Here is a 26402-nt window from a genome sequence, read left to right as displayed (position 1 = left end):
TCACAGGGTAGTGAAGGCAGCTTATGGTACACTTGCCTTTATTGGTCAATGCATTGAGTATGGGGGTTGGGATGTCATGTTCCTGCTGTAAAGGCCACATTTGGAATACTGTGTTCAATTGTGGTCTCCCTGCTATAGGAAAGATGTTGTGAAACTTGAAAAGACGTACAAGAATGTTGCCAGGTTGGAAGGTTTGAGCTAATTAGAGACAGGGTGAATAGGCTGGGGCTATTTTCCCTGGAGCATCGGAAGCGGAGGGGTGACCTTTTAGACGTTTATAAAATCATGAAAGATACGGATAGGATAAATAGCTAAGTTCTTTTTCATAGGATAGAGAGAGTTCAAAACTAGGGAACATGGGTTTAAGGTGAAAGGGTAAAGATATAAAAGGGACCCAAGGGGCAACATTTTCACGCATACGGTGGTGTGTGGATTGAATGACCTGCCAAAGGAAGTGGTGAGGCTGGTACAATTACAACATTTAAAAGACATCTGAATGGGTACGTGAATATGAAGGGTTTGGAGGGATATGGGCCAAATGCAACTTGATTAATTTAGGATATTTGGTCAGCATGGACGAGTTGAACTAAAGTATCTGAATCTGTGCTGTACAACTCTATGACTCTATGGTCTGCTTTAGCTCATCTGCTGCTGAAATATTTATCTGCACACTTGTTACCTCTTGGGATTCTGACACACTGCTGACTAGGCTTCCATTTCCCAATTTCCAAAAATTTAAGGTCAAAAAATCTCTATTGCCTGCATCCTAACTCACAATAAGTTTCTTTCACTCATTATTTCATGGTTTGAAAATCCTCATGCTTGTTTTCAAATCCCTCATGACTTTGTCCACTTGCTACTTCTATACTTTCCTCTAGTGCTATTCCATTCCAGGTATCAGTGTTCCTTCAATTCTGTACCCTTGCCTTCAGCTGCCAAGTAATAAACTCTGGAATTTACTCATTGAATCTTTTCATCTCTCTCTGTCATTTTCCTCCATTAAAATGCTCTTTAGAAAAACTACTTGACAAAAATTTGGCCATCTGCATGTCATAACATTTCATGTAGTTTAGGGTAAAATTTGGTTTGATAATACTTCTGTGAAATGCATTGGGAAATCTTATTACGTTAAATTCACTACATAGGTAGAAGTTGTTAAGAAGCAATACAATCTCACCTATGCATTATGATCACAACTAATGTAAAAGATTGTTAGTGATAATGAAACGCACTTACTGCAATGTCTTACAATTCTACAAGCCATTTACTTACTCTGCAGTGTGACAATTGTGGATGTTACGTTTTGGTGCTGGAGAGCTGCTGAGGAGGTGTTGAAAGAATTAAGATGATCCACCTGTTAACATTTACTTGCAGCACTTATTTTTGTGACACAATTCCATTGGGGTTATCAGCTCATACATGGGGGAGGAGAATTCTTCATGCATTTGGAACATATACAGAGCAGGAGAGTTTAAATCAGTGGAGTAAAATCAGTAATGAGATTAAAAGTAACTATAACTGTTGTTTTCTCTTAATATCTAATCTTTCAGGCTGTATGAATAATGAGACTGTCGTTTTTAATAGCATTCCTTTGGTTGAAAACCTAGTATTGTTATTGCAGTAGTTAAGTGAATAAATATTTAATTGCAAGAGCTCTACTCGTCCTTCCTGAACCAAATAAATTATGCATCATTTTGAAGTAGATAGTCAATTTTAGAAAATATGTACAGCGTTTAATAAAATAAAGTAATGATTGGTATTTTATGAAGTTAGAGTGGAAATTCTGATTTTCCATAAATTTAATTACAATTGTCCAGGTATACAATGTATATATGATAAAATTGTCATTACTTTCTTAATAAACTTAGCATCACAAGGTCCAGTTCATGGAGTTCGGCGCCAGAATATTAAGGTCTGAGGGAGTGTTGCTGAACAAAGAGACCTTGGAGTGCAGGTTCATAGCTCCTTGAAAGTAGAGTCACAGTAAGATAGGATAGTGAAGAAGGTGTTTGGTATACTTTCCTTTATTGGTCAGAGCATTGAGTACAGGAGTTGGGAGATCATGTTGCGGCTGTACAGGACATTGGTTAGGCCATTGTTGGAATATTGCGTGCAGTACTGGTATCCTTCCTATCGGAAAGATTTGTGAAACTTGAAAGGGTTCAGAAAAGATTTACAAGGATGTTGCCAGGGTTGGAGGATCTGAGCTACAGGGAGAGGCTGAACAGGCTGGGGCTGTTTACCCTGGAGCGTTGGAGGCTGAGGGTTGACCTTAGAGAGGTTTACAAAATTATGAGGGGCATGGATAGGGTAAATAGACAATGTCTTTTCCCTCGGGTCGGGGAGTCCAGAACTAGAGGGCATAGGTTTAGGGTGAGAGGGAAAAGATATAAAAGAGACCTAAGGGGCAATGTTTTCACACAGGGGGTGGTACGTGTATGGAATGAGCTGCCAGAGGATGTGGTGGAGGCTGGTACAATTGCAACATTTAAGAGGCATTTGGATGGGTATATGAATAGGAAGGGTTTGGAGAGTTATGGGCCGGATGCTGGCAGGTGGGACTAGATTGGGTTGAGATATCTGGTCGGCATGGATGGGTTGGATCGAAGGGTCTGTTTCCATGCTGTACACCTCTATGACTCTATAAATTTGATGAATAGGGGAATTCAATGCAGAGAGAACAGGTGCATCTTTGCCTTTTACAGAACAACAAGTGGTCTGAGAATTAGCAAGACCCGAGAGCTGAATTCCTGAAACATTAATTAGGTAAGCAGGTAGGTGAATGGCTAGAAACATGAAAATTCTGGAGAAACTCAGTTCTGGCAGCATCTGGAGAGGGAGTAAAAGAATTAATGTTTCAGGTCCAGCAGAATCACAATGGACTCAAAACCCTAAATATGTTTCTCTTCTCATGCTGCTGCCCGACCTACTGAATTTCCCCAGTATTTTTCTGTGCAGGTGGTTGTTTGGTGCGTTGCTGACCCTTCCGCTTGTTGCCTCTCCACTACCATCTCATCTGCTGTCCTATGGATAAACCAGGAGATTAACTCACTACCAAAGTCCAGGTCTGAGAGGTACAAGTTGGGCAACCCTGTTGTATACAGGAAATCCACGTATGACCTTAAGGCCATCAGAGACACCAAGAGACAATACCAAATCAACTTGAGTCCCAAGCCAACCACATGGACACCTGACATTTGTGGCCAGGCTTACACGACATAAATGGCTACAAAGCGAAGTCAACCAGATCCACAGACAACTGCACCGTGGCTCAGTGGTTAGAATTACTGCCTCACAGTGCCAGGGAACCGGGTTTGATTCCAGCCTCGGGCAACTGTCTGTGTGGAAGTGCCATTATCCCAGTGTGTGTATGGGTTTCCTCTGGGTGCTTTGGTTTCCTCCCACAAACCAAAGATGTGCAGGTTAGGTGAATTGGACGTACTGAATTGTCCATAATGTTTAGGGATGTGTAGGCTTAGGTGCATTAGTCGGGGGAAATGTAAAAAAAATAATAGGGGTAGAGGTTGGGTGGGATACTGTTTGAAGGGTCAGTGTGAACTTGTTCGGCCAAATGGCTTGTTTCCACACTGTAGGAATTCTGTAATACTGCACCGCCACCCAAAGAGCTCAATGCAAGTTTTGCTCACTTGGAACATAAGGTCAATGAAACAATGTTCTCAATCTCCATCAGCCTCAGGTGCACCTGTATCCATGGTCACCACCATGTTGGATCGGCTTTCTTGAGAGTGAACCCAGTGAAAGGATCTAGCCTGGATGGAGTCCCCGGGTGTGCGCTCAGATCCTGTGCAGACCAGCTAGCAGAAGAACTCACAGACATCTTTAACCCCTCCTTACTACAATTTGATGTCCCTGACCTATTTCAAGAAGACCACCATTACCTTGATTCCAAATAAAAATCATGCAGCTTGCCTCAAAGGTTATCACCTGATGGTTTTGACATCTGTAATTATGAAGTGTGTCGAGAGGTTAGTCATGGTTCATGTCAACTCCAAACTAGCAAATTGCCTCAATCCTTTACAATTTGCCAACTGGGGCAAGAGGTCTACAGCGGACGCCATCTCCCTGGCCATACACTCATCTCTACAATATCTGGATCACAAGGATATCTATGTCAGGCTCCTATTTATTGACTATAGTTCGACCTTCAACACAATAATTCTCAACAAACTCATCTTTAAACTCCGAGACCTATGTCTCAGTTCCCCTCTCTGAAACTGGATCCTCAACTTCCTGACCCATAGAGTGTAATCAGTTTAAGAGTAGGCAACAACACCTGCTCCATCATAATCCTGAACACAGGTCCCCACAAAGTGACAGACTCAGCCCCCTACTCTACTCATTACACACTCATGACTGTGTGGCCAAACTCCACCCAACTCCATTTACAAGTTTGTGGATGACACTACCATAGTAGAGCAGATCTCAAACCATGAGACAGAGTACAGGCAAGAGATGGAGTGCTTAGTGACATGGTATAAAGACATCAATATCAGCAAAATAAAGGAACTGGTCATTAACTTCAGGAAGCGGAGTGCAGGGCACGTCCCTGTCTGCATCACAGGTGTTGAGATGGAAATGGTTGAGTGTGCCAAGTTCTTGGGAGCAATGATCACCAACAATCTGTCCCTGTACACACACATTGATACAATGGTCAAGAAAGCACAAAAATGGCTATACTTCCTCAGAATGCTGCAGAAATTCAGTGTGTCCACAAGGACTCTTACAATTTTTACAGATGCACCATAGAAAGCAATCTAGCTGGCTGTGGTATTGCAACTGCTCTTTCCAAGACCATAAAAAATCATAGAGTGTCATGAACACAGCCCAGGCCCCTACACAAAACAGCCTTCTATCTGTTGACTAGGAGATAGTGTCATTTCAGGCAGGACCTTTCATCAGGACTGGGGAGGGAGAATGAGGCTAAGAAATAAATAGGGGAAGGGGGTGGGGCTGGGGGAAAGGTGGATGGGATGGTGATAAGTGGATGTAGGTAGGAGGTGATTGTGATACATCAGTGGGAAGGTGGAGTGGATAGGTGGGAAGAAGATGGAAAGGTATGTCAGGTCAAGAGGGCGGTGCCGAGTCGGAGAGTTGAATTGAGGATGAGGGTGTGAGATTTGGAAAATCAGTGAATTCAAAATTGATGACATGTGGTTGTAGGCTCCTGAGGGAGAGGATGGATTGTTCTTCCTCTTGTTTGTGGATGGCTTTGTTTAGGTATGGCCTTGTTTAGGTGGTAGAGAAAGCCCAGAATGAACATGATTTTGCAGGAGTTGAAATGGCTGGCCACCAGAAGATGGATTGTTTGGTGTGTAAATACAGAGATGTTCCCTGAACTGTTCCATGAGTTTACACTTGGTCACTCCGATGTAGAGGAGACTACATCGAGAGCAAGAGGGGCAGTAAATGAGGTTTGAGGATATGCAAGTAAATCACTGCTGGATTTGGAATAATCCTTTGGGGCCTTGAACAGAGGTAAGGGGGCAGATGTGTGCGCAGGTTATGTACTTCTACCAGCAGCAGGATTTGCACCAGTTTCCAAATCTCCCCACCCCATCCCAGATCGAACCCTCGGCACCACCCTCTTGACCTGACCGACCTGTCTATCTTCCTTCCCAGTTGTCCGCTCCACCCTTCCCACTGATTTATCACAATCACCTCCTACCTGCATCCACTTATCGCCATCCCATCTACCTTTCCCCCAGCCCCAACCGCTCCTCACACTATTTATTTCTCAGTCCCCTTCCCTCTTCCCCAGTTCTAATGAAGGGTTCTGCCCGAAGCTCTCCTGCTCCTCGGATGCTGTTTGACTCACTGTGCTTCTTCCAGAGCCACACTTTATAAATTCCCACTGTTAACTCCATTTATACTTCCTGCTGCCCCGGGAAAACATCTAACATAATCAAAGGCCTTCCCTACCCTGATTATACTGTCTTCCATTGGGTAAAAGATGTAAAAGTTTGTATACATATTTGAATAGATCCAAGAACAGCAGCAACGAGCACCCGAGCTACAAATCTTCTCACAAACTTTGAACACCTACAGGCGAGAGATGCTAAGACAAGCCAGGAAATGAGAATCCTGTGCCAACTGCCTAAGCGCCACATACGAACAACTCCAGTTCCTGCACGAATGCCAAAAGAATTGAATCCTTCCACCATGTGTCAGATACAGACCACCAGTCAACAACCCACAAGCCAGAGACACAGCCAGACAGAACGGATTCAGGATGATCCAGGTAATGATTACAGACGCACACAACAGACTACACAAATACAGACAAGAAACTGTGCACCAAAAATCGTGAATTTCAAAATCCACCAATCAGGAATGGACCCGGACCACAGAACAGGCCGTCACCATAGGACAGAACAGGACCAGACACCGCAAAAAAAACGTCACTAAAAGAAAAAAATGGCCAAACTAACACATAACAGAGGGGACATCACAACACACACCTGGGTTAGAAATCTCTCCCACAGACACGGAAAGAACAATACTGGCCAAGGGACTCAACTATAACCACAGAGACGCCAAGACAGCAGACTTCCTAGCAGCACTAGAATGCACACTCAGAAATAATGGACTGACAGAAGAGACACAACAAACAGTGAGACAAAGTATAGTACCTCTGATAACAAGGAAAAGACAAACACATAACCTCAACAACGAGGAGAGGGAAACACTAAAAACACTAAGAAATGATAAGAACATAATCATACTACCAGCAGACAAAGGCAGAATGACGGTCATTCTGGACAAAGCAGACTACATCCAGAAAGCACAACCACTACTTGCAGATACCGACACCTACCAAAAGAGACAATGTGACCCCACCCCACAGCTCACCAGTAGAATAAATAACACACTGAGGAACCTGCAAAAAAACGGACAGATAACCAGGTTTGACCTACAAAGAATTAAACGTGAAAGCAACACCACCCCAGATTCTATGGATTACCGAAAGTGCACAAACCAGACATCCCACTCAGACCCATTGTATCACTACCAGGGACACCAACCCACAAACTGGCTAAAGAATTACAACAGAAATTGAAACCCGATCAGCGGATCCAGACACTCTATACAGTCAACACAGGAATTCTTGGACATCATCAGAAATATACATTTAGACAAGGAAGAAACTATGGTCACATTCGACGTAACGGCACTGTTCACCTCTGTCGACAAAACCCTAGCCAAAGAAACAATACCCAACCTGCTGGACATACAGAACAGACAACAAGACAGGGAACCTATCAACAAAGACTGCATATTCAAATTACTAGACCTGTGCCTCACAACACACTTCACATTCACCAGCCAAATATATGAACAAATCAACGGTACACCCATGGGCTCACCCATTTCTGGACTCATAGCAGTCGCGGTAATGCAAAGATTAGAAGAAACAGTCTTACCGTAAATTCAGCCCAAACTCTGGGTCAGATATGTGGATGACATCTTTGTAATCATTAAAAACACAGAAACAGAAAACACACACCGGATCATCAATGCCACACTCACAGGAATCAGATTCACTGGAGAGGAAGAAGAGGACAACCAACTTCTATTCCTAGATGTGATGGTACAGAAAACACCAAACGGAGAATTCACCACAAAGGTATACAGGAAAACCACGCACACAGACCAAGTCCTGAACTACGGAAGCAAACACCCCAACACACACAAAAAGAAGTTGCATCAAGACTTTGTTCAAAAGAGCCACAACACACTGCAGCACACCAGAACTGCAAAAAGAAGAAGAAGAACACCTCTACAATGTATTCACCAAAAACAGATGCCCCCGCAATTTCATCAACAGATGCCTAAGGGAAAGACAACGGAATGAGGACATGCCACAACCCAAAGGACTAGCCACGTTACCATACATCAAGAACATTTCTGAACTGACAGCCGACTACTGCGACCACTAGGACTCATAACAGCACACAAACCAACAGCCACTCTCAGACAACATCTCATTAGGACAAAGGACCCGATACCTAGCATGAACAAAACCAACGTAGTGTACAAAATCCCATGCAAGGACTGCACAAAACACTACATAGGACAAACAGGAAGACAGCTTACGATCAGCATCCATGAACACCAACAAGCCACGAAATGACACGACCAGCTATCCTTAGTAGCCACACATGCAGATGACAAGCAGCATGAGTTCGACTGGGACAACACTACTTTTATAGGACAAGCCAAACAAAGAACAGCCAGGGAATTCCTAGAGGCATTGCACTCATCCACAGATTCTATCAACAAACACATCGTCCTGGACCCAATATACCGGCCACTGCAGCGGACAGCTGCAACTGACAACCGGAAGCGGCAGAGACAAACCACTATAAATGCCGGAGGAAACATCACAGAAGCCGCTTCACAGGAAGCTCCCAAGCACTGAGGATGTCACCTAGACAGGGGACGAAACGTCTGCAACACATTCCCAGCTTGGCGAACAGAACCACATCGAGAGACTGTCTATGCAGAGTTTGCACATTCTCCCTATGTCTTCATGGGTCCCCTCCAGGTGTACCCGTTTGCTCCCACAAAACCAAATATGTGCAGGTTAGGTGAATTAGCCATGCTAAATTGCTCAGTGTTCAGGGATGTGTACGTTAGGTGCATTAGTCAGGGTTAAATGTAGAGTGATAGGATTGATGAATAGGTCTGGGTGGGTTACTCTTTTGGCGGGGGGGGGGGGGGGGGGGGGAAGAGTTGGTGTGGACTTGTTGGACTACATGGCCTGTTTCCACACTGTAGGGATTCTATGAACAGGGAATTTTCCCTTTGGATCTAGTAATGAGGAATGAACCAGAGCAGATAAGATAGGTTAAAGTAGGGAACATCAAAGTAATAGTAACCATGAAACATCATACTTCAAGATGACAATAGAAAAAAGACATAAATATGATAAAAACTAACTTTCACTGATTGGAGAAAAGCTGATTTTGAGATGCTTAGAATCAAATTTGCGAAGAGTAAATGGGAATTGTAATGGCAAACAACATATAACAATGATGGATAACATATAAAACATTATTGTACAGAATTCAATGTAACTATCTTCTGCTGCAGGGAATAAACAAGCTAAGCACAAATGGGACTCCATGGATAAATAAAGACATCAAGAAACATTTGTGGTTTAGGAAAAAGGCATCATGCATTTGGTACATAGGCTGCAGAGGAATTCATGATAAGAGACAATACAAAGAGATTAGGAGAATCATCAGAAAAACAATTAGAAAGGCATAGAGGAATGATGAAATTAAATTGTCAAGGAAACCAAACAAATGAAATTATTATACAGGTACATCAACAAAAAAAAAGGTTTGATAGAAATAGGACCATTAAGAGTTGACAGGATAATAATACAGCTATCAAAACAGATGTAGTAGAAATGTTAAATAATTACTTTGTTTTGGCATGTATATGGAAGTTTGAACTGTCTGATATCATATCCAATGATAAGATTAATAACAAATAAGTACATTTAAGATTAAAAACACAGAATGCATTGAACAAACTAAACAAACTCAGAGACACAGATGCCTGATAGATTGTAACCACACATTTTAAAAGAGTCTAGAGAAGAAATAAAGAGACATTACTGTCCACACAATAAGCTGCTTGAAAAAATAATCTCTACAGTTAAGAGGAGAGACAGACATGTTCAGGTATTATAGAACAGTTAGCTTATGTCAGGTGTAGGAAAACTAAAAAAAAGACAAAAATAGAACAACATCTAGAAATGTGGAATGTTATAATGAATAATCAGCATGAATTTCAGAAGGAGATACTTGCTCGCCATACATTGTTACCCCCTCAAATATTCAGCAAAGAGTAGACAATGATAATGAAGGAATGCAATTTATCTGGAGTATCAAAAGCCTTTGATAAGTAACCCATGATAGCCTATGGAACAGGGTTAAAAAATGTGGTGTCAGGGGACAATGGTAAAATTCTTGTGGGAAACAGCATAACTAGAAGCCACCAATATAAGATGATCACCAAGAAATCCCTTGAGGAATTCTGAAGAAATTCTTTCTCCAAAGAGTGACAAAAATGAGGGACTCATTATGGCAGGGACTTGTTGAATCGTATTGTACACGATACATCTAAAGGGAAGTTTGACGAGCAGTTGATAGAGAAGGGAGATGGCTGGCATGGTAGATTTAGATGAGAGAAAGCTCATCACAGCATAAACATAGACATGGACTGGTTGGGTTGAATGGTCTGAACCACATATCCTAAGCAATCATATGCAAATAGACTCCTTAATGATATAATAACTTCCACTTCCAGGGCTCCTTAAACAATCTATTCATTTAAAAGACAGAGGACCTGCAATCAAAGAAACTGAGCTGGTTGCCAGGAGATAGAGTACTGGACTATGGTTAATTTATATTCCACCAGTTTTCAAATATTTCTAATGAACCAAGTATTGATACAGAACCAATTTACCATCCGATTGTTGAAAGATATTGTCAGACACCTGGAGAAAGAACAGTGCTACTCATGCAGAAAATGAGGCTTATTAGTATTCATGCCAGTAAGAAAATGTTCGTGTCAAGGTTCAGATCAGATAGTTGCCAGCAAGAAAGTTGTGTTTTCCCTCAAGTTTACTTTGTTGCAGTAGGTGTACTGCAATGGCAAAATGATAATCCACTTCTTTTAATTTAATTTTGAAAGCTGCACAATTCAAATATAAACAGAAGCCCATCTGACCCAATGAGAGACAACAACAAACGTACATTCTCTCACTTTTCACGATGCGTGAACGTGTTAATTAGTGAGAAGAGTTAGCACTTAATTTTTGTAAAATGACAGTCACAAAACCTCATTATTCTCACATATCTTACAGGAAGCTTGTATGCATGCCCCGGCTTTTAAAGTAAAGTAATTTCAGTTTAAAATAATTATATTTATTTTCTAATTAAAATGCATTTTTAAGGAGAAAGAATAGCTGAGTATTTCTACTTCATTACTTGAAAAGTTGACTTGTGCAAATAAATAATTAACAAGGATTTATCAAGGCAAATTTCAATTATTGATGGGTAAATGCCAAGTATAACTGTTTGTATTTCTGTGGAGAGAGAAACATTTACTTTGCGAAGTTCCAAAGTGACTCTAATCTGTGACTTTGATTTTCTCTTCTCAGATATTATCAGACCTTCTAAGTATGCATCCAGCATTTCTGATTTTGTTTCAGATCTCCAGCATTGCAGTATTTTATTTTTAATTTTGAGTAATTGTGGTGAAAATATTTCCACAAACATGAGTGTCTGTAATCAGCAGGCACGTATTTAAGATAAAAAAAACCAAAAGAATCATTGATAGATAAGAATTCTGAAAATGCAATGTGTGATCAGCACCTGGGTGTCAAAAAGAATGGAGTAGATTCAACAAAAACTTTCAAAAGGAAATTGCCTGTATTCTTGAAAGAAAAACATTTGTACAACTATCAGGAAACAGAAGGAGAGTAGGATGAATTAGATAGCCCTATTAAACTGAGCTGATTCAGACACGGTGAGCCGAAGTCTTTTTTTCTGTGCAGTGCGATTCTACAATCTCAGGTGATGACTGGCAGAAGTCCTGCAGAAATGGCATAGATGCTGTTTTCATCCATTTATATTGTTCTTCCGTGAGTTTCACTTACCTCCTGGCAGAATACCAGTGGGAATGCAGCAGAACCTCCATGGAATTTCAGAACCATTATGTTTAACTTTCTCTGATACATTACTATTGTAAGTTGATAAAACCATTTGCAGGATGAAATCATGAAGACAATAAAAAAAATGACTATTATGGGAAGATGGGGGAGCTGGGTATTACCAAAACAAACTTTGCTTTTCTTGTAAAATAAAACATAAAGCATCCTTAAAATAAAATCCTTTTAATTAGAAGGGGCATAAATTATAAATGCAATGACATAATTCTAAACCTATATCAATAACTTGTTAAGTCGGATTTGGAAACTTGGTGATATCTGTAGCATCCTTTTAAAGAAGAATCACAAGGGAAAGGAGACAAATCAGTTGATGCTATTAAAGATGAGATTCTTTAGTTATGAGAAAATAGGATTGGCAGCAGATTGGAAATACCTTCCTTGTGCCAAGAGAAGCAGCTGATGTTGTTTAAGCCATTTCCTTGCTTTTCTAATCCCTTTACAGATTTTAAATCAAATTTAAAGACTCCAATAGCAAATGAACTCAATTCCTCAGGAGAAATTAATTAACAGATGTCCTGTTATTTGTTGAGAAATTGTACTGTGTTCAGCCAGTCAGAGTATGGTATTTTTTACTTCGCCCACAATAACCGATCACAGAAAATGCATTACAGGGTCTACACTTGACCAAAGTAGTTTAGAAGCACTTGTAGATGCTGGAGAGTCAGCATCGACAAGTGTGGCACTGGAAAAAGCACATCAGGTCAGGCAGCATCCGAGCAGCAGGAGAGCCAATGTTTCGGGCATAAACCCTTCACCAAGTAGTCTAGATACCATTAGGAAAATATTCATTAGGCAAAAGCTACTTGAGTGAAAATATTAACAATGCTACAATGAGAGTTCAATTAACTACTGTGTTTTTTAATTTTTGGGAGCTCTGAGTTTGTTTATTTTGGTCCTTTTTGAGGGAACAGGCCTTGGCTGTGCTTAAACCATTTCTTCTTTGAAGGTAGCCTATTTTTCAACTACAATTTCCTCCATCAATGTTTTCCTCTACAGTCTATCCAATCCAGGTTCATTCTTGCCCTACTGAATTGGTTTGACCCCCCCCCACCCGCATAAACTATTCTTACTCTGGATTGCCTATTAGCTTTTTCTATTGTCAGCCCAAACCTTACGATATACTGAACACCATCTCCTAAATGTTTCTCCATTGACTCAATCTACATGGCGCATCTCATTTCCAAGAACCAGGTTCAATAGTGCAACTTTTCTGTAGGGCTAAACACATACTGCCGTAGAAAAGTTTCCTGAACACAATCTATGATTTTAAATCTTTTACTGGGCAATTCCTCTATGCCTGGAACATCCCTAAAGTCTCCATTTAAATTGGATACTGTAGAAGGTTTTGATAAATTCAAATAAAATATTACTCAGGAAAAAGTTAATTAAATACATATTAAATACATGATCTCATTCTAAACTGACCTCATAATTACGCCCAACATTCCCAACTATACTACTCCCTGAAGAAGGGTCATTGGTCCTGAAATGTTAACTCTACATTCTCTTCAGCTGCCAAATCTGCTGAGATTTTTCAGCAATTTCTAAATTTGTTTCTGACTGTGTTAAGCATCTGGACTGATAACAGGTGATGTCCTTGACTTATTGTAATAGTAACTTCGACTAATAACCAGTCTCTTTTGACTTGACAAAGGAGTGAGCCCCTTAGCTTTTCCAACGCAGCCATTTAGTCGAAGCACATGTTTGTCACAAACTGCTGGCACATGTTGTAGATGTGACTCTGATGTAGCACAGTGTTGTACAGGAACACGTTCTGCCCCCTTCATTAATTACTGTTGGCAAACATGACAAGCTGCTAGACTTTATCCCAGCAATAAGAGATAAGACAAGGCAGTTGTTCTGTAAGTTCGCAATGATGTGAAATGTGCAAAAGGGCAAGGCAGGAATGCTGTGAAACCCCAAGGAGGCACAAAGTGAGTGAATGCTAAGAAAACAAGTAAGAAGTGCATGCTGCTCCTAGACAGAAGATTGGAACCTGCACCTGTGTGCAAAGCAAACTTGCATTACAATGCAATGTATCAGTGTGGTCTAAAGTGCAGCATTGAAATGGTGAACTGTATTCAAAGTGAGTCAAGAGTGGTGCCAGAAACACACAGCAGGTCAGGCAGCATCCGAGGAACAGGAAAATTGACGTTTTGGGCAAAAGTCCTTCATCATGTTTTTGCCCGAAATGTCGATTTTTCTGCTCCTCGGATACTGCCTGAAATGCTGTGCTTTTCCAGCACCACACTTCGATTCTAATCTCCAGGATCTGCAGTCCTCATTTTCGCTTGTATTCTAAGTGAGTTGAGATTGCACCTTGATAAATATGGTGAAGCTGATACATGTCCAATGCAATTTCTATGGACAGAATATACATGTGGTTGTCACCCATGAAGCATGCCCTGAGGTGATTAGGACTGCTGACGAAATCTTAGGCCCAGAGGGCAAGCAGCGAGCTAGAGTCAGCAGGTGCTCATTCTGACACTCATGTCAGGAATTGTCATTGACCAGTTTCTCTGAGCCACGTCAGAGAATAACAAGCTGCTTCTCAACGAAGTGAGAATAGGTATCATGTGATGTTAATCCATCCATCCATCCTTGCTTTGCATCTTGCTGTCAAAAAAACCTCAACAGCAAAATTGTTCTGTTTTCTCAATGTCGAGTATTTCCTCTTTCTGATCTTACCATATTTTCCCAACCAATTTGTCATTGCTCACATCATTGAGGGTGTAAGAAAATTCTCCCACGAAAAGTAGAATAAGGGTAAAAACAATTTGTAATAAAGAAAGCTATAAAAATCTGGTAATTCTTTATAATGAAGTTTTGAAAAGATCACAAAAATACTTCTGTTATCACTCACCTTTCCTCCTTTCCCAATTCCTACACCAGTCATCCTTTCAGTTACAAGGTAAACAATCCCGACAAGGAGTTTCTCAAGGCTTTTTGCCAAAGCAAAATTAAGTTATTTCTACAAAGTTTAACTTCTTTCTACTTTGAAGCTGTGCCAAGATTGATTTGAACATTTAACTGATCTCTGTCATAGCCTTTCTGAAACCAAGTCTCTTTTAAATGAGTTTTACAGAAAAAATAGCCCACAAATGCTAAGTGGACAGATCAATTTCTGAAAATGTCACAAACGATAATGTGGGTTGCAGATGTAATCATCAATGGCAGTAAATGGGGCAAGCAATTATCCACAATGGTGCTAAAATGGGAATTAACTCAAGATTTAGACTCTAGACTAAAGCTTTAGATATATTATGAAATTTTCAAGCGATCAACAGAAGTGAATGAGGGCTGTAAAAGTTAGCTGCATCTAAATCACTTCCTTTGACAATTTACTGACATGTAGCGTGTTAAAAATCTATTAGCAACTACATTTGCTTCCACAGATTTATTCCATTTCACAGGTCCCTGCTGCAAATTAATCTCATACCCAAGTCACATCTTCCTTTCACTGCTTCTTTTAAGCATTTTTGTGTCAAAAGCATTGATTTATTTCTAACATATTTCAAATGCAATTTTAAAGTGATTCATTTTGAAAATAAATTAGTTTAACTTTTCTATTTTACCTTGATATCCTTAAAGCATAAAAGGATGTGAGGGGATGGGGGATGGACAGACATGATCTTTGTTCTGATTACGCAGAATGAGGCGCTGTCAACAGAACAATTTTATTTGCATTCATTTACTGAGATGAAATGTCTCTCTTTTACACCAAGTTACAATCTGTTGCCTGCAGGTGTGACAGAACAAACCTTAGGTAAGACAGAAAAAGCCTGGGAAGGGTGGAGGGAGTACCTCCAGTGGTAAGGTCCCTACTAGGAAATCAGAGTTTAATTCCCACCTGATCTAGAAATATGTAATAACATTTCTGAGCAGTTGATTAGAAAATATAAAACAAATAATAGCCTTGGAACTCACCTTATGGGTAATAAATATTGCATTATAAATAAATATTACATCTTGTTGGATTGTGTAACGTATCAGCTTGTTACCAGGAAATAGTTGTTGACTATTCCCTTAATAAAGATTATCTAATGATTATATGATTTGGAAATGCCGGTGTTGGACTGGGGTGTACAAATGATTATACATCAATACAAAGGATGATCTAATAATTAGTAAACCAACATGACCCCAGGTGCAATACTAAGTGCGGACTCTGATGGCAGTAGAGAAACTACCACAGGCCTCAGTTAGTTCCCTCTCTTTCGTAGAGAATGCAGGTTGTGCTCCCAGTCCTAATCGTTATTTTAGTCTGGAACATGAGCAAGCGAGGGTACTGAGTGAGTGCCTGAATTAAGGATGACTCTTCTACTCATGCGGCCAAATATCACTGTCGAGATTTATTCATAACATCTAATTGGGGAAAGTGGTGGAGAACTGCATGATGAAGAAAACTCTTGAGACCCTTCAAAAACAAACATATTTGTTAGCCCCAATTTCAGTTTCACCCTTATCTCAAAATACTTACTCCACACAGTAAGCTCAGCTGATGCATTTACTGTTCCTTTGGAATTCGCTGCAAAGCAGGTATATATTGCTGCATCTTCAGTATGGGCTGGTTTTATCAGCAATCCGCCTGACTCCAAAAGTACAAACCGTGGAATTTGTATTGAACCACTTGCCAATATCTTAGTGCCTGTTCGAAAATGAGGGTAATCAGTAAATGCAGACAACTCTCAGCAATATACTTGTGCAGCAATGTAGACAATATATCTACGTACTATAGAAAGAAAGGAAGAACGAGAGAAAGACTGCAAAGACAGGTGACAACTTGTATCTGATTTGATTTATTGTTGCAACATGTACCTAAATACAATGAAAGGTTTTCTTTTGCAGGCAGTACAGGCAGATCATAACATATAAGGACATACAGATCTTTATTAATATGGTGCACTGAAAGTATTAAAACATTCTATTGCACTTCTTAGGAACATTAACAAAAAAATTGATATTGAGCCAGTTAAGTAAATAGGAGGACAAATAATCAAAAGATGGACTAAACTGCTAGATTTTATGAAGTGTGTTTAAGAATGAAAGCGAGGCAGAGTGGATTTGGGAGGGAACTCCAGAGCTTTGGCCTTACCATCTGAAAGTATGACCACAAACGGTGAAACAATTAAAATCAGGAGTGTTCGTGTGGCTAGAATTAGATGGCCATGAATATCTTGGAAGGTTGTAGAATTGGAAGGCTGGACATGAAAAAAATATGGGATGGGATGAAATGCAAATCCGTGGGGCAAACAAGCAGGGGAATTTTACTATTGCAGTTACTGGGAGCCAATATACTCAGCGAGCAAAGGTGTAAGAACTGAATGGGATTTCATGCAACAAATCACATTACTTGCAGTTCTTCAATTTGTATAAACTTATGTCAAATTTTTAATACCCGCAACTGATTTTTCTTAGGCAAAGTGATTGAAACAAAAAGATAACACTCTTTTAATTGGAACATTGCATATTCAATTACCCTTCCCATCAATTTTTCAACTATTCTTCTAAATGAGAAAGTTGTTGAATAGATGGGGTAACCATCAGGGTGGCTCCCTGCCCAAAAGTGAGACTGGCAACAGTCAGAAGTGAAATTACCTACTCTGGCCTTTGTAACAATCATGAATGTTTGCAATGTTACACAGACAAAATAAAGGGAGTTCAGGAAATTGGGAAAAGAAAGGTAACATTTTTTCATAACCCAATAAATGTTCTGACAAAAGTTTCACATTTTGCTTCATAAAAACTAGTGACTAAATTAGAAGAACAGTTTGCAAGCCAAGTTTCCACAAAGTTCCTTTCTTAAATCTGTCAAAACTTTTACATTTGAAAACCAAAGTATCTTTTTGAGAAGAGAAATGGTGGTCAGGCTGGAGACTGATTATATATTTTCATCATTATATTTAGGAAAATGACTAAGTTTTGAAAAACAAACCTTCATCACAGGATTGCAGAGTTCAATAATTTGTTCAAATTTTGAAGCAGACAGTTTGACTACTATAGATAGAAGGACTTTTCTCGATTGTTGTTGGCAGTGTGCATTGAAAAACAATTTTGACATTGATGTTATCTAATTTGTCATCAGGGAAAAATGAAAACATAATGCTTTATTCTTTCCCAAAATAACGTTTTATTATATTTACCTGTTTTCCATGTAATGCGCGGTTTTGGTGCTCCTGAAACCTCACAGTGTAAAACTGCTGCTGTTCCATCTGTCACTGCAGTGTCTGATGGAGCTCGAATGAAAGATGGTGCAATGTCTGAAAAATATATCACCAAAATGAGATTAATGATATTTTAAATTTCTACTTTGGGAAGGAAAAATAAACTTAAATTAGCTTAACATGAAATGATTTAATCTTACATTTATTTGCATTATCTTGATCACAAAAAAATTTTCTTTCCTTCCAAGCTGACTGTATGAGAGAGTAACCTGTTACATATCACTTGAAATATAAACAACATTCTTGGTTTTCCTAATCTTGAAAACATCTATGAGTAGGAATTTAATGATCATTTTGCACTTACAGTCAGCCAACCTAGACAGTTAATGCCCATGTTAAGGTAGTGCACCCTCATATCCAGACCTCAAGGTACAGAGCTACTCAAATTTAAATTTCAGGCCATCTGCACTGCCCTGGCTCTCCACCAATGTAAGCCACAGCTTTTAATGTGGGACAGCACAGCCTATGAGCACAAGGCTAGGCAACAGCACCATCAAGACAAGCACAAAGGCAATGTGCAGATAAATAGTTCTGTTTTGTACATATTATCAGAAGTGGATTGTTGAATTCAGTTACTTCTTTTAGACGTCTTTTTCTGGAGTCTCATTTTCGAATTTAAGACAAGAATACATTGCGATGGGATTCAGCAGAAGGAAGAAAAAATTGGAAAAGCAGTGGAGATGTAATCTCAGAATAAGGATCTGAAACAGATGGGCTTGAAAAACCCAGCAGAACACAGAAGACATGGATACATGCCCTCATTCTCCTTCTTTGGAAGTACCACAAAAAGTATGCTGGCAAGGGCTTTCCTATCTTGACAGTGAACTAGTGAAGGATGCAGCAGTTTACTACATGCTTGGAGATGTGTTCTAGTCAGAACTGGAGGAGCTTTCCTCTGAATGATCCAAGCAACAAAATCATTTTTTGATGGCCTGCCCCACAACATTCTGGTTATAGAGAAGTTCTCTGTAAATGAGTGGCTATGCACACTTGAGGTATGGGTCACAGCTGTATCTGATTAAGTAGCATTTGTCACCAATCAACTAGTCTTTGATTTCTCCATATGGCTACAAGATGGTGGTATTAGCTGATCAGCTCAAGACGTCTGCCTCACTGCTACTGCCATGACAGCAAATATTCACCAACACGATCCCTTGGTTTTGTATTCAGGATGACTGCAATCCATTTTTTAAAAATTTCTTTATCTTGCACACCACTGTTCTCTTTGGCTTTTGAATCATCAACATTTTTGGCTTTTAAGTTGCCTTACCCTTCATTCCATCACTGATCTTCTCGTTTCCTCTCCCCCCCCCTCACCCTTGCACGTACATCAACCTTTTCTCAATTCTGATGAAAGCTAACATTATTGAAATGTTAACTCTATTTCTTCCAAGATGCTGTATTGCCTGCTGGGTAGTTACAGCATTATCTGTGTTTACTTCACATCTTCACTATTTGCATTATTTTTTTCTATTATCAACATGATTCTCTGTGCATGACTGCCACTGAGTGAAGCAGCCATTTTATGTATGTCGTGCCAAATCAGTATTTGGTATTGTTTATTGTCAAATTCCACTGACACTTTGTGTTCTGTTCCATGCATGGAATGCTTTTGACAGCACGATTATAATGTACTACGTGGTGCTCTGGCAATATTTAAAGACTCAGCCAACATTTAAAGATTTTGGCTTCCATAACATTAGCATCATAACATTACACAATCAATGTTTTCTGCAAGATGTACTGCAGAAATTCTTATGGTAGGGCTTCTCAAAGTCACACTTGGTCAAACACAGTCTAGGTATCAACGGCTGTCACTCTCACCTCTGGAATTCAGCTCTTTTGTCCATGCTTGAACTAAGGCTGCAATGAAGTCAGGAGCAGAGTGGCTCTGGTGGAACCCAAATGAGCAGGTTATTACTGAGCAAATGATGCTTGATTGCACTGTTGATGACACTTTCCATCACTGTACTGATACTCAAGAGTAGACTGATGGAATTGTAATTGGCTGTTTGAATTTGCCCTGCTTGTTTGCAGGACATACCTGAGCAATTTTTCTACTGTCAGATAGAAGTCTGCATTATAACTACTGAAACAGCGTGGCTCAGGGAATGGCAAGTTCTAGAGCACAAGTCTTCAGCACAATTGCTGGAATGTTGTTGCCTTTGCAATTTCCAATGTCTCCGACCGTTTTTTGATAATGATGAGGAGTGAGTTGAAGTGGCTGAATTGATGCAGGGTTACTAAAACCAGTTCTTCAAAATTGTCATCCTAAGCTATTCCATCTCATTCAATTCCTTCATGCTTTGAAAAGCCTTCTGAAACTCACTGCTCAACCATGTCTTCAATTTTCCAGTGTGCCTATCATTCCACCTTTTACTTGATGGGTGTTAGATAAATTTAAGCTGTTCCTGTAAATTGATTCAATATTAATTTTTTCCTTGAATTTTTTTGATATTTCAGATTTTTACTTTTATCATCCTGTAACTGTTATAACCTGAAACAACAGATACACCAAGTGGAAAAATAATCCTCTTATTCAACTACAGAAATTTCAGTACATTACATGGTAAATTAAGAACAAGCAGATAAAAAGAGTCATAGAGTCATACAGCATGGAAACAGATCCTATGATCCAATCAGTCCACACTGACCATGTTCCTAAACTAAAATAGTCCCATCTGACTGCGCTTGGGTCCCTCCAAACCTTTTGTTTATCTTATCCAAATGTCTTTTAAACAGAGTCATAGAGTAATATTGCATGGAAACAAACCCTTTGATCCAACTTGACCATGCCAACCAGATATCATAAATTAATCTAGTCTCATTTGCCAGCACTTGGCCAAGGTCCCCCTAAACCCTTCCTATTCATATGCCCATCCAGATGCCTTTTAAATGATGTAATTGCACCAGCCTCCACTATTTTCTTTGATGGCTCATTCCATACACGCAGCACCTACTTGTGGAAAAGTTGCTCTTTAAGTCCCTCTTAAATAGCCCCAGCTTATTCAGCTTCTTCCTATAGCTCAAACTCTCCAACCTGGCACTATCCTTGTAAACCTTCTCTGCACACTCTCAAGTTTAACAACATCTTTCCTAAAGCAAGGAGACTAGAACTGAATGCAGTATTCCAAAGGTGGCCTAACCAATGTCCTGTACAGCCACAACATGATACCTTGACTCCTATACCTAATGTACTGACCAATAAAGGCAAGTGTACCAAATACTGCCTTTGCTACCTTGTACACTTGTGACTCCACCTTCAAGGAACAATGAAAAAACACCCTAAGGTCTTTTTGTTCGGCCACGTTCCTCAGTACCCTACCATTAACTGCATAAGTCCTGTCTGATTTGCCTTAGCAAATGCACTTTACTGTATCTAAATTAAATACTGTGTGCCAGTCCTTGGCCCATCGGTCCATCTGGTCAAGGTACTATTGTGCTTTGAGATAATCTTCTTCACTGTCCACTACATCACCAATTTTGGTGTCATCTTCAAACTTGCTAAGCACTCCTCCAATATTCACATCCAAATCATTTATATAAAGAACAAAACGCTGTGGACCCAGCAATGTTCCTTACAGCACACCACTGGTCACAGGCCTCCAGACTGAAAAGCACACCTCCACCTCCACCACCCCATCTTCTACCTTCAAGGCAATTTTGTATCCAAATGACTAGCTCTCCCTGGATTCCATGTGATCTAACCTTGGTAACCAGTCTACCATGTGGAACCTTGTCAAATGCCTTACAGAAGTCCATATTTGCAACTTCCACTGCTCTGCCTTCATCAGCCTTCCTTGTTACTTCTTTAAAAAACTTAATCATGACACGATTTCACACGCACAAAGCCATGCTTACTACCCTAATCAGTCCTTGCCTTTACAAAACATATAAACCCTGTCCCTCAGAATCCCTTCCAACAACTTACTCACCAGTGACATCAGGCTTACCAGTCAACAGTTGCCTGATTTTTCCTTACCACCTCTCTGAAGTAACGGCACCACATTAACCACTCTCATGTCGTCTGACACCTCAGCTATTGCTATCGATGACAAATATCTCAGTAAGAGGCCCATCAATCACTTCCTTGGCTTCCTGCAATGTACTGGGATACACCTGATCATGTCCTGGCGATGTACCCAACTCTATGTGTTTTAGCCCTCCAGCACCACCACTTCTGTAATATGGACACTTTTCAAGGTATCATTATTTATTTCTCCTAGTTCTCTCGCTTCAATATCCATCTCCACAGTAATACAGCAAAATACTCATGTAGTATCGTACCTATCACCTCCAGTTCCACACATCGGCCTTGATGATCTATAAGGGGCTCTATTCTCTTCTAGTTACTCTTTTTGCCTTTAATATGTTGGTAGAATCACTGGATTCTCCTTAATCCTATTTGCCAAAGCTGTCTCGTGTCCCCTTTTTGCCCTCCTGATTTCCCTCTTAAGTATACAGCTACTGCCCTTATACCCCTCAAAACATTCACTCGTTTCTAGCTCTGTACCTCCTACAATGCTTCCTTCTTTTTCTTGGCCAAAGCCCAATTTATCTAGTCATTCAGCATTCCCTACACCTACTGGCCATGCCCTTCATACCAATAGAAACATAATGCCTCTGGACTCTTGTTATCTCATTTTTGAAGACCTCCCACTTTCCAACTATCCCTTAACCTGTGTATAGCCTCTCCCAATCAGCTTTTGAAAGTTCTTGCCCAATACTGTCAAAAATGGCTTACTCTAATTTAGAACTTGAACATTTAGATTCAGTCTATCCTTTTCCAGAACTATTTGATACTAATAGAATTATGGCTACTGGTCCAAAAGTGCTTCCCCACTGACAGTCACTTGCTCTGCCTTATTTCCAAGCATTGTTCCTTCTCCAGTAGCTTCATCCACATACTGAATAAGAACATTTTCTTGTACACACTTAACAAATTCCTCTCCATCCAAGTTGTTAACACTATGGCAGATCCAGTCCATGGTGGAAAAGTTAAAATCTCCTTAAATTACAACCCCATCATTCTTACAGATATCTAAGATCTCCTCATAAACTTCAGTTGCTTCTCAACTGCCCGCTTACTATTTGGGACGTGGATAATATAATCTCTGTAAGGTGATTATCCCTTTCATATTCTTCAGTCCAGCTAAATAACTTCCCAGGAATAGTCCACAGGGTAGGCTGCTCTGGAAGGTTAGATTGTATGGAATCCAGGGGGAGCTGGCAAATTGGATACACAATTGGCTTGATGGTAGGAAACAGAGGGTAATAGAGGAAGGACACTTGTTGGACTGGAAGCCTATGACTAGTGGAGTGTCTCGGGTTAGTGTTGGGCCCATTACTGTTTGTTACCTATATCAGTGATTTGGATGAGAATGTACAAGGCATGATTAGTAAGTTTGCAGATGACACTAAAACAGGCAATATTGTGGACAGTGAGGAAGGTTATCAGAAAATGCAGCAGTTTCTTGATCAGCTGGAGAAGTGGGCTGAGAAATGGCAAATGGAGCTTAATGTACATAAGTGTGAGGTGTTGCATTTTGGAAAGTCAAATCAAGCTAGGAGTTTCATGGTGAATGGTAGGGTCTTGCATTGAAGTAAATGCAGTTTAATTTATCATTATTACCTCATTCTCTGCCTTACTCCTACCTGTCTTGACTATTTGATTTGCCCTTCTTCTCAATTGTACCAGCCTCAGACTTCTTTCTTTTCAATGTTGTAACCGTACCTGCATCCATCACCTTCTCTGGTAGTTCATTTTACACACAAACCACTCTGTGTAAAAACAAATGTTGCTCCTCATGTCCTTTTTAAATCTTTCTCCACCCTGGGGAAAAATCCTTGTCATTCATCCTATCTATGTCTCTAATGATTTTATAAACCCCAATAAGGTCACTCAGCCAGCTCCAGTGAAAAAGTCCCATCCTTTCCAGTCTGTTTTCAAATCTCAAGCCTCCATTCCCAACAACAACTTGTAAATCTTTTCTGAACTATCTCCAATTTCATAGTATCCTTCCAAATACAGGGCAACCAGATTAGCATACAGTACTCCACAACAGGCCTCACCAGTATTCTGCACAACATCAAGATGACATCTCAACTCCTATACTCAAAGATCTGGGCAATGAAGGCAAATATGCTAAATGCCGCCTTAACCACCCTAGCTTAAATCTTAAGTAGAAATTAATTAGTGCTTCAAGGTATAATCATACATACTTTCTCAAACAATAGTATGGTAAAACCTAGTTTTTGATCACCTAAACACCGTCATGCAAACCAAAAAAACAAAGGACTGCAAATGCTTGAAATCAGAAACAAAAACAGAAATTGATGGAAAAGCTCAGCAGATCTGGCAGCATCTGTGGAGAGAAAGCAGAGTTAACATTTCGGGTCCAGTGACCTTCTTCAGAACAGAAGGATCACTATGCCCAAAATATTAACTTTGCCTTCTTTCCACAAATGCTGCCAAACCTGTTGAGTTTTTCTTGATATTTTTAAATCAACCCAACCATGTATGCTATGGCACACCTCTGGAGCACGTGAGACTTGGAACCAGGCCTCTTGGCTCAGAAACAAAAACAGAAATGATGTAAAAGTTTAGCAGGTTTGGCAGCACCTACAGAGAGAAATCAAAGTTAAGTTCAGGTCCAGTGACCCTTCCTCAGAACTGATGGCAGCTAGGAAAAGTTGTTTTTTATGCAAAAATAGAGGGTAAGGGGTAAACAATAGGTGCAGATAGAGTTCAAAGAGAGAAAAGAATATTTAGATAATCAGCTTGGGAGATTGAGTAGCTACTAGTGGGGATTACTAGTGGCTAACAATGGATTGTATGTAATAGCATGCCAATCGGTCACTTGGCCTGGTGTAGGGCTGCTGAGTTAAGGGCATGGAAGAAGATGACAGCATGGAAGCATTGAATTTGATATTGAGTCCAGAAGGCTGTAGTGTTCCCAAGTGGAAAATAAAGTGGCAGGCAACGAGGGATTCAGGGTTTTTTTTGTGGATAGAACGCAAATGTTCTGCAAATCCTTCACCCAGTCTACATTTTGTTTAGTCAATGTAGAGGAGACCATATTGTGAGCAGTGAGTGCAGTGGAATAGATGGAGTGAAGTGCAGGTAAAGCACAAATAGATCTGGAAGGTGTGTTTGGACCCTTGGATACTGAGGAGGGAGTAAGTAAATAGGTTGGTGTTCCAACTTCTGCAATTGCAGGGCAAAGTGTTATGGGGCTGTGGATGGGAAGGGGTTGAGAATGAAGAAGGAGACTAGGATATCCCAGAGGGAATGGTTCTTGCAGAAGGTTGACAGGGGTGGAGAGGAGAATGTGTGTTTTGTGGTGGCATCCCGCTGGAGGTGGCAGAAATGGCAGCTAATGATCCTCTGGATGTGGATGCCGGTAGGTGTGGAAAAGGGAGATGCTATCTCTGTAGTGGAAGGGAAAAGAGGGGGTGAGGGCTGAAGTTCAGGAGATGGGTTAGACCCTCTGAGGCCATCGTGAGCTACAGTGGTGGGGAATCCTAGGATGAGGAAGAAGGTGAATATTTTGGAGGTGCTCTTATCGAAGTTGGCACATCAAAACAGATGTTTCAGAACAGAGGAACTGGGAGAATGGAAAGTCCTTACAGGAAATGGTGCGAGGATGTATAGTCCAGGTAATTGTGGGAGTCGGTAGGTTTATAGTGGATATTAGTGGCCATCTATCCTCAAAAATGGAAACAGATGTCAAGGGAGGGAAGGGCGGAGTCAGAGATGGATCAGGTCATGGTGAGAGTGGGCCTGAAATTGGAAGTTAAATTGATAAACATTTCCAATTCCAGAAGACAGAGGGAAGCAGCACTGAAGATATCATTGATGTACTGGACAAAGAGTTGTGGGTGGGAGTCGGAATAGGACTGGAACAAGGAATGTTCTCCATAAGACACAAAGAGACCAGTATAACCGGGGTTCATGTGGATACCCATGGCCACCCTTTGGCCTGAAGAAAGTGAGAGGAGTTAATAGAAAAATTGTTTAGGGTTGGCCAGGCAGAGAAGGATGGTGGTGGGTGGGGACAGTTCAGGCCTTTGTTCCAGGAAGAAGCAGAGAGCCTTGAGACCATTCTGGTGAGGGACGGACATTGAAAAGGATTGTACACTCATGATAAAGAAGGGGTGGCTAGAGACTACGACCTGGAAATTTTGAAACTCATGTAAAGGGTCTGAGGAATCGTGGATGTAAGTGGGAACAGACTGGACAAGGGGAGAAAAAAATCAAGTCAAGGTTGGAAGAGATGAGTTCTGTGGGGCAGAGGCAGGCAGAAACAATGGGTCTGTTCAGCCTGTTTGTGGATTCTGGGGAAGAGGTAGAAGCGACCTGTGCAGTGTTGGGAGATTATGAGCTTGCAGGCACTGGATGGGAGATCACC

At 40.5% G+C, this 26402-nt stretch overlaps 1 protein-coding gene across 1 annotated transcript in view; it reads right to left on the bottom strand.

The window, feature by feature from the left end:
• Positions 1 to 26402, bottom strand: part of sdk1a (sidekick cell adhesion molecule 1a) — an 827262-nt gene that overhangs the window by 265761 nt on the left and 535099 nt on the right. Inside the window, exons 10-11 of the mRNA XM_060840817.1 lie at positions 17911 to 18027; positions 16248 to 16415 (exon numbers count right to left, since the gene is read on the bottom strand). Of these exons, the coding sequence (XP_060696800.1) occupies positions 16248 to 16415; positions 17911 to 18027 (285 nt within the window). The remainder of the gene's footprint in view (positions 1 to 16247; positions 16416 to 17910; positions 18028 to 26402) is intronic.

The sequence above is a fragment of the Hemiscyllium ocellatum genome, chromosome 20 (genome assembly GCF_020745735.1).
Source record: "Hemiscyllium ocellatum isolate sHemOce1 chromosome 20, sHemOce1.pat.X.cur, whole genome shotgun sequence".
NCBI classification, from domain to species: domain Eukaryota; kingdom Metazoa; phylum Chordata; class Chondrichthyes; order Orectolobiformes; family Hemiscylliidae; genus Hemiscyllium; species Hemiscyllium ocellatum.
Note: the sequence above shows the minus strand (reverse complement) of the source record. Positions and strands in the feature narration are given on the sequence as shown.